General features: G+C 46.5%; 1 protein-coding gene across 8 annotated transcripts in view; it reads left to right on the top strand.

The window, feature by feature from the left end:
• Window positions 1–13160, top strand: part of rnf220a (ring finger protein 220a) — a 121552-nt gene that overhangs the window by 95420 nt on the left and 12972 nt on the right. For 2 of the 8 annotated variants that reach the window (XM_053628031.1, XM_053628032.1), the window contains exons 4-9: window positions 2973–3021; window positions 4913–5008; window positions 6730–6772; window positions 9261–9341; window positions 10253–10374; window positions 10994–11120. In XM_053628031.1, coding sequence (XP_053484006.1) covers window positions 2973–3021; window positions 4913–5008; window positions 6730–6772; window positions 9261–9341; window positions 10253–10374; window positions 10994–11120 — 518 coding nt within the window. Of the gene's footprint in view, window positions 1–2972; window positions 3022–4912; window positions 5009–6296; window positions 6569–6729; window positions 6773–9260; window positions 9342–10252; window positions 10375–10993; window positions 11121–13160 lie in introns of those variants that run through there. The other 6 variants (XM_053628037.1, XM_053628038.1, XM_053628034.1 and 3 more) reach the window with 4 other exon arrangements.

Below are 13160 nucleotides of genomic sequence, written 5' to 3'. Positions count from 1 at the left end.
TCACTATGCGGAATTGTTAATGAACCGTATATTACTAAGATGACTAATATGCGTGAACATTAAAATGTTATTCGCTTCGGTTTCTTGAATAGTTGAGCTTTCTTAGCTTCCCAAACCCTCCGTTAAACCTAAAGATGGGGTTACGCTGTACAATTTCAGTACAACCGTGTAGTAGATGAGAGTTTGCTGTCGGCGACAATTTAAAAACAAAAATCGGATGGTAAAATGGTAAACGACGTCCAGCGAATGCGTTCCGTTATGCAGTCGTGGGGTAGAACGACCGGGATTTCTGACATTGGACATCATGTAGTGTGAGTAGTGTCACAATCTGATATACATTTCAGAAGCCTGGTTAGCACCGTTAGTTAGTCTACCTGCCTGATGAGTATAAAAACGGAAGTAAAAACTGAGACATCGCGACTGAGAAGATGGAAGTGGCGCTAATTGAAGAGCGACCACGGCGTCCTATGCGACTACGTTCTTTGGTTTCTCCTTCATACGTTCCAGCGCATAAACTGCAAGCTTCCTGTGGTGACTAGTCTCATCATTGGCATTGCAGGGTACGAGCGCTGTGAGGTAATTGTTACACAGTGTAAGACCAGTTCAAGCGTACCTCCAGAGGGACAAACGGAGGAGTCTTAAGAGTGCTAGATGTAACATTTTTTTACATTTACATTTATATTTACGGCATTTGGCAGACGCACGCCCTTATCCAGAGCGACTTACATTTCTTTCATTTATACAACTGAGCGGCTGAGGGTTAAGGGCCTTGCTCAAGGGCCCAGCAGTGGAAGCTTGGCAGTGCTGGGTTAGGGTTTGACCTTACGACCTTCTGATCAGTAGACCAATGTCTAACCCACCGAGCTACCACTGCCCTTTTTCCATGCTTTTGAACTTGCTGGTGTAATACACTTACGGACGGTGTGTGTGTGTGTGTGTGTGTGTGTTGGGAGTGAGTAAGGGCCAGCGAGATCCATTGTGCCATAGTGGCGGATTTATGACGCCGGGGGAGTGTGTTTATTATCTCACAACCAGTGCACTGCCTCCGATGGGGCAATTCATCCTCTTTCAAGGCCCTGTCCTGATTTGTGTTGTCTCTTTCACTTCCTCTCTCTCTGTCTCTCTCTCTATATCTATCTATCTCTCTGCTCGGGCCTTGTAAGATCAATCATGTTAACTGCACAAGAGGCAGGCATGAAGCTTATTACCTGCATGAGGGCGGAGCTAACAGCTGACTCCACCCTCACCTATCCATCCCATTTTGCTTAGTCCTCGTCCTTGTCCGGTTGTACGTGGCAGAGACGAGCGCGCTTTCCAAATCGCGTTATTTATTTATTTACTAGGAGCCGGAGCGGATTAAATTTCAGTGCTTCGGCAGTGAACAAGGGACATAAAGTGAACATGACAAGGGTGACATGTTTCCCCTCTGTCAGTGCAGCTCACCTCATCATTTCTCAGCATTAGAAATACCACAGCTGGCCACAGCCATTACAGGAAACACAAGAAAAGTGGGGGAAAAAATGGATGCAAGGGGCGTTATGGTGTGTTTGTTTATGCGTTTTCTATAGGGTAGAGAAAGAAGAATATAGTGTGAATGACTGACTAGGAAATACACACATGCAAGACACACACACACACACAAAAAAAAAAAAAGACCTCAGGTGTGCTTGAGGCAGAGAGAGATGAGAGAGAGGAGGGGAAGCTGGAATAAGATATATTAATGTTTCAGGCAGAGATCTGATTTCATGTGTCTCTCCCTATTGTCAGTGGATGCTTTAGCTGGCTCGTTTAATTTTTCCTGCTTTCTAATCAGTCATCTTCAATTGGCTGTGTCCACAAGGCGGTGATTCAATGTAGCCCCCGCAAACCCCTCCCCTCCCCCTCAGGCCGCACTTGAAAGTTGGGGGGGGGTGGAAGGGGGGGTCTCTTCACCTCCCCTACTCCCCTCCGCTCCTTTCTGCCTCCTTAATACAATGTTTACAAGCCGGCGCATTGTCCTCGACATATTTCAAAGTCCTAAGTGCCCAAGGCGCTTCACTGACAAATCAAATAATGGCAAAATCATTTATTTCCTCCTGCCTCAGCCAAACTGTGTGTATGTGTGTGAGAGAGAGAGAGAGAGAGAGCGAGAGAGAGGGAGAGCGACAGAGAGAACGTAGAAGAAGAGAGGGTATGAACGACTGCATGAGCACATCCATGAGAATGATTACTTCAATAAAAAAATTATAACCCAAATCTGCTTAGCCGAGGTACTTTTGGACAGTAATTGTTTCAAATACAGCATGGCCCTGGGCTGCCAGGATTGAGTGGCACACAGGGCACGGCTGCAGCAGCAAAGCACCGCTTTTTTTCATCTCCACATGATTAAAACTGTGATTTGTGTTGCTTCGTGGACTTTTGTCTCAGCTGTCCTTTTAAATGGCCATTTGGGTTCTAAGCGAGGCGCCTCGGAGACTTGAAGTGAGTGTTGACGGAGGAGGGACGAAAGCAGGCCTTACACAAGAGATCCTGTCTTTTACACTCGTGGTGTCCCGAAAGTCTCCGTACAGCAGCGGACTATGTATACCAGCACCACGTGGGTTGTGCCTTCGTCGGCGGATGTCATGTCGGTTCTTCTCGGTCGGTCCGCAACACTTCCGGTCTTTCTGAAATTGTAAATATGTTTCCTGTTGAAGTCCGTCGCAACCTTGCGACAGCGTCCCGGGACTGATTTCAATACGTTCTTCTTCTGTCAAAGGCGTTCTGAAAAAATATATATATCTAATATAAAAAGTAAGTCTGAACATTTTGCTGAAAAGTGTTCATTTCCCCTATGTATGTAGACTTTTGAGACACCCTGTATATAACGTGTACTGTATGTGTTCAACTTTGACCTCATGTTGGTGAGCCCTGGTCAGTTATGATGTTTTGTGTGTGTGTGTGTGTGTGTGTGTGTGTGTGTGTGTGTGTGTGTATTTTCCTTCTTTCTATAGTAAGAACCCATCACCGAAGGATCTCAGCACAGCACCCGGCACACCCAAGGTAAGATGGTCCTTTTGGTTTGAATGCCGTTAATAGCAATAAGAGCTCTTCTCCATTCTATTAAGCCCTACGAAGAGCCCCACTTAGCTATGAGAGAGGAATTATGGAATTATGCTCCTTTATTTCCTGTGGTAATGTACTTATGAGAGCTTAAGATGGTTTCCTGCTGGGCCTTATTAACAATCATATGGTAACTATGCCAGCGAGGGTTTATTGTTCTACTCAGTCTTAATCGGAAGCGAGGGGATCGTGTTGGCTTTATCTTGGACTCTGAATTTGTTCAATTATTTCTACACTCTGTACTCTATTCATATATTGATACAGTATTGACATGGTCGGGAGAGGGAGAGAAAAGGAGATGTGGAAAGGAGCACGTGAGATAAAGGAGGAAAAAAAAAGAAGGAGCGACATGACATTTCATATCACTGGAGACTTGCCAAATATACAGGCCCACTTGGCACAAAAGTCTGCTCTTATCGCTGACTTCTGTAAAAGAGATTTGCTGGTTCACATGTCACACGTAAATGATTAGATAGGGCTTTTAATATCAACTTATACTAACACCGAGCCATACATGTAAAACTGCCACTTTGAGCTCACTGAGCTCTACTTTACACTATATCTCTCTTCAAATGCCAGCTCAGAGAACGCCCCTAATCCAAAAGGAAGAAACCTTTAAACAGTGCAATGATTTTGATCGATGGGGCTTATAAAAGCAATTCACATCATTATTCCAGTCTGGATGAGACCTGTGCCGGCGGCGGAGGGAAATGAGGTTCCGACCCGTGCTTATGCAAAACGGGGAAGCTCGGAAAAAAAACTGGGCATGGAAGTGGGCGAGGGGTAGAGTGCAGACGTGACCGAGCATTCCACAGCTAGCGTTTAGTATTCCTCAGCAGTGTGTGGAAAATGAAGAGGCCAACTGGGATAGGGGGTCCACGCTCGCTGGCGGATCGGGCCTGGCATCCCAGTTCTAAAGCGGATTAACCCCCGATCTGGCCCGATCTGCTTTTCACACTCCTCTTGTGCGCCCATTGCCATAGCAACTCCATGCCAGCCCAGGCTGGCACTAATCCCGTGGGTCAGAGGCCAATTCCATCGCCAAAGTCTTGCTTTCCCATCGGCCTGAAAAGAACAACTCTAATTGGTCTGAAAGCAAAACAGCAACTGATGTCATGTTCAATTGACATTATTTGCAAGTGTTCTCGCATTGCTAGCTGCGAATGATTAGAAATTTCTATATTGCGAAGCAGCTGGTCCATTTCTCATACTCAATATACTGCACAGCCACATAAATGGTTTACGCACACATATACGCACATTAATTCTCTCTCTTTCTCTGTCTCGCTCTCTTCCAATATTCCCTAAGCTCCAAAGGCTTTGAGTTGGCAAATAAATTGTTTCCTGACCTTGCAATTCAAAAGCATAAGAAGCCATGCATAATGTCTAATTTACTGTCCCCATGGAGCGAGCCTGCCATTTTTCACATATTAATATTAGATTACAGTTGTCACCCACTAAAGCCGCTACCCCTCCTCTCGCTTTGATTAATTGGAGAGGATTGTAAATACAAATATTTTATAGCGGGCTCATAAAAGGCTAGCCAGAGATCAAGACTCCTAGTAAAGAACGCAGAGTTTACGCTCCTGCCTTCCTGTAGCCATAGGATTGTTTTTTTTTTTTTTTATCAGAGAGACTTGTAATGAAAATAGACCAAGTGTATCCGATGATGCTACCTAGTGTGGCATCTTTATAGGCTTCTAGCTAACCTAAACCGGGTTCTATAGCATGCAGAGGCCCGTCAGAAATGATGAACAGGGCTGCAGGTGACATATTTATCCTGTGGCTGACTGCAGACTGTTCATCTCTCACTGTCTCTTTCTTTCCTCAGTCTCTCCTGTTGTCAGTGCACATCAAGCGTGAGGGAGAGTCTCCAGTAATCTCGCCGCTGTCCTCCGACGACCCGCACCATTCTGACAGATACCAGGTGAGCCAGGCAAAGAAGCTCAAACACACACACACACACACACACACACACAAGTGCTGTACAGAGAATAGCAATGACATACCCAACCAGAGCAGTGCTTTTACACACTCGTGCCTATATGAAGCCATTTATTTAAGTTACATTTAGGCCTTCTGGGAAGCTTAAGATAGTGAATGACAACTGCTCCTTACCAAAACAAAAGAAAAGATCTTGTAGATTAAAGTGCAATTAAGTGCAATGTCAAAGTAAGGATAGATTAGATATATGTGCTGCTGTGTATACATGCGCTTTGGCATTCCTTCCTCTCATAATATCCTCCATCTTATCCCGGATTGGATCTGACTGCTGGCCACATTAACAGGGACAGAGATCTCCTCTGCCAATCTCCAGCTGCAGATTTGCTCAGACCGTAATGTGTGCCCTGCTCTGATATGTAATCATGCATGGTTTAACCCTGGGGCTAATCTCCACTGGCCTCCACACACCATCCCGCCACATAGATGTCCTTGAAATGTTTGTTTCTTGCCTTCTTCTCGGGAGTCGTGGCATTGGATGGAACTGGGTCTCACCTCAACTGTCTCTCGGCCGAGGGAGGACCTTCTCTGCTCAGACCAGCTCAGAGAAGTCTAATATACAGTGGACAGATAAATGAGGCCTGAGGTTGAGGTAACAAAACCTCGGAATATACTTTTGACTTAGACGATGGTCCCTTAGACAGAATCACAGACACGATGATAATGCATCGTTAGCCATATTGCTTATAAACTAGACTGGGGGAAAAAAAGCTTACTCTAAAGCGCCAAGAGAAGTCGCTGTGATGCAAACTGAAACTGAACCAAATCCATAGAGTTGAATTATAATTCGTATTTAATTAGAGGCTCAATCCAGTTTTATTTCTGTATGTATCAGGTTTCCGATATGTAAACATATATCTTTAAAGCTCTTAAAGTACAACTGATTGAATACATATTCTAATCATGAAATCAATTCAACAGTATTCATCTGAAGCTATGAAGAATTAAGCATGTATTTGTTATTTTCTGTACTGCTAACGTTAAATTTTCCTTCTTCAGCGTTTCGCCTCACGAAGCAAAAACACTAATGAATATTCAAATCGTATATGAAGGTTTATTATATTATATTATATTATATTATATTATATTATATTATATTATTACAGCTTTAATTAATGAAACCACACATTTAGCGAGCTGCTAAAACCCAGAACATTCGCGCTTTGTCTCCCCCTAGTGGCACGCGCTGTAACATCACCTCTGCGTCGCATGACCTTTGACTGTGACGCACGCTGGTCACGTGACTCCGGCCAATATGGCGCTGGCTCTCTGAGTCGAGCCGCTCGTTACTATAGTAATGTTTTTTCCCCCCACAATCCTTCCCCATCCGTGTTTTTTTCAATTGAAAACGCCGGCCTTCGCCGCTTTTCGAGGAATAACACAGACCTTATCATTCGTTTAGCGACATGCGTTTTTGGACTTCCATTGTGTTATCGCGGGAGCGGTAGAAATGGAAGAGGAGGTGAAAACAAATGGCAAAAGAGAAGTAGGTCTGCAGTTTGGGGTCGAATATGTTGCACAATCCGGTGCCATCCAGAAGAATAAGCTTCAGCTCGTGTAAGCCGAGTCATTTCACTAAAAGTTTGCACTCCGAGTTGTAACTGCTGTGCTTTCTTTTTTTTCCTTTTCTTTCTTTCTCACCTGCAGACATTTTTGCGAGTGCGGGCAAACAGACAAACACGACTGAATGGTAGGTAATGTTTACATCACCACCTCTAATCCTCTAATTACATGTGCTGCTGTCTCCTAATGAACATATCCGACTAATTATGTATGTTTCATGAGTCCATTAGCTCCCTATACACTAATTACTTTATGTCAAGTGAGTACCCATTTTCACTTGGGTACTTTAGCTGTGGAGTTTATTGAACTTTAGTTTGAGATCAATTAGAAATAAGAGACAATGAATCACAGCATCACGGTATTAATCGATCACTTGGAAAAACACACAAAGCTGTGGTGAGCATTTATTACCAAGCGTAATTGTTTTTAAATCAACCTTTCCTAAAAAAAAAAATAATAATAATAATAAAAAAAATTGAGTGGCTTTTATTTTGTCAGGTTTTTTTTTTTTTTTTTTTGAGGATATGGAAATGCATTTGAATCCACGGTTAGTGTGACTAGCTGGCCGGCCGTGATGCTGTAACTAATAACGTGCGTATTTATACACCGATCAGCCGTGACTTTAAAACCCACTGAGAGGTGACGTGAATAACAATAACGTTCGATTATCTCGTTTCAATGGCCCCTGTCGTGGGGGAGGGATTTATTTATCAGGCAGGAAGTGAGCAGTCGGGCCTCGAAGTCGATGTGTTGGAAGGAGGAGAAATGGGCAAGCGTGAGGATCTGATCGACTTTAATATGGACAGATTGCGATGGCTGGACGACCGGGTCGGAGCGTCTTCTAAACAGCGGGTCTTGTGGGGGGGTGGGGGGTTCCCCGTGTGCAGTGGTTAGTACCTACCAAAAGTGGTCCAAGGAAGGACAGCAGGTGAACTGGTGAGACGGTCATGGTAAGAGCACAAGGCTCATTGATGCACGTGGGGCGCGAAGACGAGCCCGTCTGGTCCGAGCTACTGTAGAACAAACTGCTGAGTCAGAACAGCGAGTGCGTCACAGCTTGCTGCGTAGACGGAGACCATGCTGACCCCTGTCCACCTACAATGGGCATGTGAGCATCAGAACTGGACCATGGAGCAATGGAAGGTGGCCTGGTCTGATGAATCACGTTTTCCTCTACATCACGTGGACGGCGGGTGCGTGTGCGTCACTTACCTGGGGAAGCAGGATGCACTATGGGAAGAAGAGAAGCTGGAGGAGGCGGTGTGATGCTCTGGGAAACCTTGTGTCCTGGCATTCATGTGGATTCAACTTCCTAAACATTGTTGCAGACCAAGTACAACATCTTCATGGCAACGGTATTCCCTAATGTCCGTGTCCTCTTTCAGCAGGATAGTACACACTGTAAAAATAGTTCAGGAACGGTTCGAGGAACACGACGAAGAGTTCAAGGTGTTGACTCGGCCCCCAAATTCCCCAGATCTCAATCCGATCGGGTGTCTGCTGGACAAACGAGTCCGATCCACGGAGGCCCCGCCTCGCAACTTACAGCACTTAAAGGATCTGCTGCTAGCCTCTTGGTGCCAGATCCCGCAGCACACCTTCAGAGGTCTCGTAGAGTCCACGGCTCAGAGCTGTCTCGGTGGCACAAGGCGGACCTGCTCGGTATTACGCGGGTGGTTTTAACGTTACGGCTGATCCGTTTATGTTTTGCTATGAAATACTTAGCACACAGCTTTCCAAACGCCGCTTAAGCACATCACATATTTGATCAGATTATACTGCGGTAGTATAGAGGCTTCATTTCTTGTCTAGACTATTGCGAAATGCATTCAGTATCCTTCTGGAAAGAGGCAGTTACCTCTTCTAGATATGCACATTACTGAGATATGGTTTATACTAACACTAATCACTGCGGTTCATCCCAACGGACTGTTCCTTTCAACCAAATGCCCTTATCCACGAGCATTTTATTTTATTTTTGTATTTGCGGTTTGAATTAAAAGCAATATCGAACATAACTAAAAGTCCCGCAGCAGTCTTATCGGATCACTGAAACACGTCTAGACTATGAGACGGATTCATGGTAGTGTCTGAAATGTGATGATCGTGATGATTGTTTTACTGCGCTTCTTTGTTTTCCCATTGTTGAACAGAATTGATGAACAGACTGGTCTTTTTGTCCACGTTGTCTATGATACGCATGCATTTCAATAAATAGACACGTCTTCGCATCAGGCTGAAGCGGTCTCTTAGCAACACGGTTTCCAGATCATAATAATAATAATAATAATAATCATGTTTATACTTTGAATGGCTAAATTATCGCGCCACCGTGGCGTGCGATCAAACGGGCGCAAACATCGAAACGTGGCGTTTGTACGCGAGTTTAAAAATGCTAGCGAATATTAGCAGTCAGAAGTCATAATCCTGATTGGGATTAGAAGGCCAGTAGCCTCCGCTAGCTTCTCTCTAGCATGTCTGGCCCTTATTTCAGTCCAGTCATGATTAGGTGAAGCTGGTCCTGTCTTGTACGTGTTTCTGTGCAGTTCCCTTGTCTGTAGCGCCTGCCCGAGCAGAGGATCTCTTTAACCCTTCGCTTCTTGATATGTCAACAGTCGGTGACCTCTGCTGGCGCAGGCGTTACGGCAAGGACGTGCCCCGAGACGTGCCCCTAGCTCCCTACTGCCTACACGACGGTGAGAATTCCCCCAATCCCACACACTCCTCCTAGCCGAGCTGCGTAGAGGCTAATGGAGCTGTCTTTATTTAAACCGTGGCCCCTCACGCCATATTTCACCTCTCGTCTGAGACGCTGGCTGGGAAAACTCCTGCCCTTCTTAATTAATCTGCCTCTTTTTCTTCCTGTTTAATGATGCCCAGCGGCCCCCTCTATTACCGTCCGCTGCGAGATTGAGACGGAGACCATATCTTGCTCATCTCTCTCTCTCACTCTCGCTCGCCGTCTCTCTCTCGGCTAGTCTCCCTCCCCCTGAAGTTATCACACACGCTCCCTCTTTTTCCCCTCAAGTCTCCCTCAGCCTCTCTGGCAATCACAGCCACCTAAAAATTAATGTCCCCACACGCCATTTGCAGTTAAGGAAAAGAGACAGAGACTTACGGCGCAATGGGCTCCGTTCTGCTACGTTAAATTTCTAATTACACGTGCACTGGTAGAGGAAACTCTCCAGGCCCCACCCCCTACCCCGTACACTGTCGAGTGGCGTGGAAGTGGTATCAGGGTCTTTAGCCCAGTGTGTGACCAGGCTTGTTCTCTGTTGAACAGATTTGCGATCAGATCTCCGCAGCGAGCTTCCTCGTTTGACCTCGGAGCTCTTTTCTTGTCGAGCAATCTGTTCTCAGCGATCCTGCCAACGCACTGTTAGAGCAACTTGGGGGGGAATTTGTCCACGCATTTACGCAGAGCCCAGTTTGGCCGCCTTTGTGGGTTCTGAACCGTCAAGAATATTCCATGTCGTAACACAAATCCGCATATGTGTCTCAAGAGCTCGTTTTAATAGAATCAAGCCGAACGAAAGCGCACGCTACTGCTGCGTCATTGTGTCCCTATGACGATATCCACCACTCTCCGTTTTTCTGTCTCCTGCAGCTCGGATCGGCAAGCTGAAGCGGCGGAAGCCGGAGGATGGACAGGTATGTCCGCTGTGCAGCGCTCCGCTGGAAGGAACAGTTGAGGAAATGAATAGGCATGTGGAAGAGTGTCTGTTAAAGGTAGCCTCTCAAACCCGGGCCTTGCAGAGCCTCCGAATCTCTAGAGTTCATGCTGTCTCTTCCTTGCCTGCTCCTTTCCCTGGACATCAGCCTCTGCGAAAAATATTACACACGCACAGAAAAGCATCATTAAGCGTCGTGTCTAATGCACGCCATACATAGCAGTGTCCAGGGGAAGCTGTACGGCGACCGCACTTTCCTGAAAGGGAGTGTCCTGCCTTCTGTACTACTTACTCATGTAGATATCTGAACTGCTTGGTGAGGTTGGCTTCCTGAACCTGCTTGAGAGCTTTTCTTACACAGCAAAGTAACCTAGTGTGTTTCGCTAGCTTCTCTGTTTCGCTCTTGAGTGGTTCAGGATGCCGCGCCTTCCCATCCATTCCTCTCTAATCCACTAGCTCTAGCATTACTAATGCACTCTTGGTGTTGGGGTTTGGTGCATTTGCATGTGGTTTTCCCTGCTGTTCACTCTAGATCTCATAGATGTGTTAGTCCAGAAGCGTTTGCTCTCGTCTCTGTGCAGCTGTAGAGTTAAGAGACTAGTAAAAACACCGTGGAGCAACGCTGATTCACGGCGAGCGCTGCGTATGGACATGTTCTCACGGCTTTGTTTTCTCAGAGGGAGGGCGGCATGGACGACGACCAGGCCGATATGGATGGCGAGAACGGCACCCGCTTCGAAGAGTACGAGTGGTGCGGCCAGAAGCGGATCCGAGCCACCTCTCTGCTAGAGGGAGGCTTCAGAGGTAAGCGTAGATTTTAGCCGCCGAACATTTGCAAGAAAAATAATACGAGTAGCATTTTAGGCTACTTGTAATCAACACAAGTGTATATCACTAAGAGCTATCAAGTTCATTAAAGCTAGACTAGGTACCTGCACGCATAATATTGCTTTAAAATTCAAAGAGATGGCCTCGGTCAATAGGAGGGGACAGAACATGAGAGGTGGTCGTGTTCGTCGCAGTGGTCCAGACGGTTGGCTGTGGCAGGGTCTGTTAACGCTAGACATCACGTTCGGCACTACACGGCACCGTGGGCGAGAAACGGGCCGGCGACCTGCAGTCCAACATTGTGCAGCCATGCTATCATAGCTCCCAGTCTCCCTCTGCTCACCTGGGAAAGTTTTTAAAGAATCCGGCTGTTAAAAATTCTCCACTTTCGATGAGTTTCTAACTCCGAGAGTGCTTCTCTTATCCCTTAAGAGGTAGTTTGTCGCGGTAGTGTTCGGTGTAGTGTTGAAGTAGCCGACTCTGTATTCAGTGCTTCAAGTAACGCTTTTAAAACATGCACAGCTTAGTTACGGTGCATGGATTTGTGCTTTGTTTACCTCAGCATCTAAACCTCAATACTGCTTTATCCTCACGGACACACTTGGTGAAGAGCTCTCCTCCTCCTCCTCCTCCTCCTCCTCCTCCTCCTCCTCCTGAGGGGCCTTTTGTAAACTTCAGTGCTCTTAACGGAGGCAAGATGCTTCGATCGCAAGTGGAAGGAACTGAATAACAAAGCTGTGAGTGTGGATAGAAGGGAAAACAGCTTAGCATCTCTTCTTAGTCCCAGCTAGGCAGCCGGTTTGGCCGAATCAGTTGGGAATGTGACCGGCTCGGGGTCTGCGCCGGAGCCTTTGAAACGACAGCGATAGAGAGCCAGAGCCGTGCTGAGCGAGAGCTCACCAGCCTCCAGAACACTTGAAAGTCTCCTGTATTTACCTTGAAAGCCAGCAAGCCCGAGTGGCGGAATCCCTCCAGCCCCCCCCCAGAGAGGACAGGGAGAGGGAAACGGGGAGGAGAGAAAGCAGATAGAGGGGTGTGAAGAGAGCCATCAATGGGATAAGAGCCCTCTCAGCTCTGAACCTCTAGCTCCGATGTCTCTATCTCTCTGAAGGCGCAGGAAGAAAGCCGAGGGGAAGCACTTTCAACTGAACAAAAGGTGAAAGAGAGGAGAGAAATCGAAGCGGATCAGTTTTGGGCACCAGAGCTCCAGGCCTCCTGTGTCCCAGGCTTAGGAGAGCTGTAAGGCTGATGAACAGATAGAGACGGCAGCCACAGAGGACGGCGGGATAGATGTGGTGAGAGCGATAGAGATTTAGTGCAAAGCACATGGGACGATTTTAAGCCTTTGTAAATTTTTTTTTTTTTATTTCTTTAAGGATGGGCTTTGCTGCACTCCCCCTTCCCTTTTTCTAGTGGGACATGCTGAATGCCATTCTGATTAGGTGAACTTTGACCTCTGCTCCAAACAGAGAGGGGTTGACTGTTCCGCGCAAGCCCGTGTTATTTTCGGTTGTTTCTTTTGGTCCTCTTTTTGCCATCTCCTGCAGTGGCATATGTAGATTAGCATGGCGTGTCACCCATGACATATGTAGATTAGCATGTAATATTCATTTGAGTAGGGCTACAACAGAGGAAGAGCATGTATTATGCATTGTACAGGTGCCGTTCATGATGGTAAGCCGCTGACATTTTGAGCTTTGTCTCGCGTCTGGGTTCGGGCAGCGAGGCTAGATTTTCATAGCGCTATCTCGAGATACCGCTATGCTAGTAGTAGACTGTAGTCGTTAACCAGTAAAGCTACATGTTATGTGTGGCTGAGATGTTTTATTGACTGGGTACGTGTTGACTGGGTATAGGAGGAGGACACTGTCCCTGGGGAGGGGGAGCAGGCAGAGAGAGACGGCGCGGCAGCGTGCATAATGCGGCTGAAAGGCATTTAGAGCGCCACTGACCTTTTCAGCACAGATTAGATTGCCTGCCAGGTCCAGTTAGCAGCAAGCCAGCGACTCTTCCAAC

Source organism: Ictalurus furcatus, chromosome 7 (assembly GCF_023375685.1).
Source record: "Ictalurus furcatus strain D&B chromosome 7, Billie_1.0, whole genome shotgun sequence".
NCBI classification, from domain to species: Eukaryota; Metazoa; Chordata; class Actinopteri; order Siluriformes; family Ictaluridae; genus Ictalurus; species Ictalurus furcatus.
This window is presented reverse-complemented; position numbering and strand designations above follow the sequence as displayed.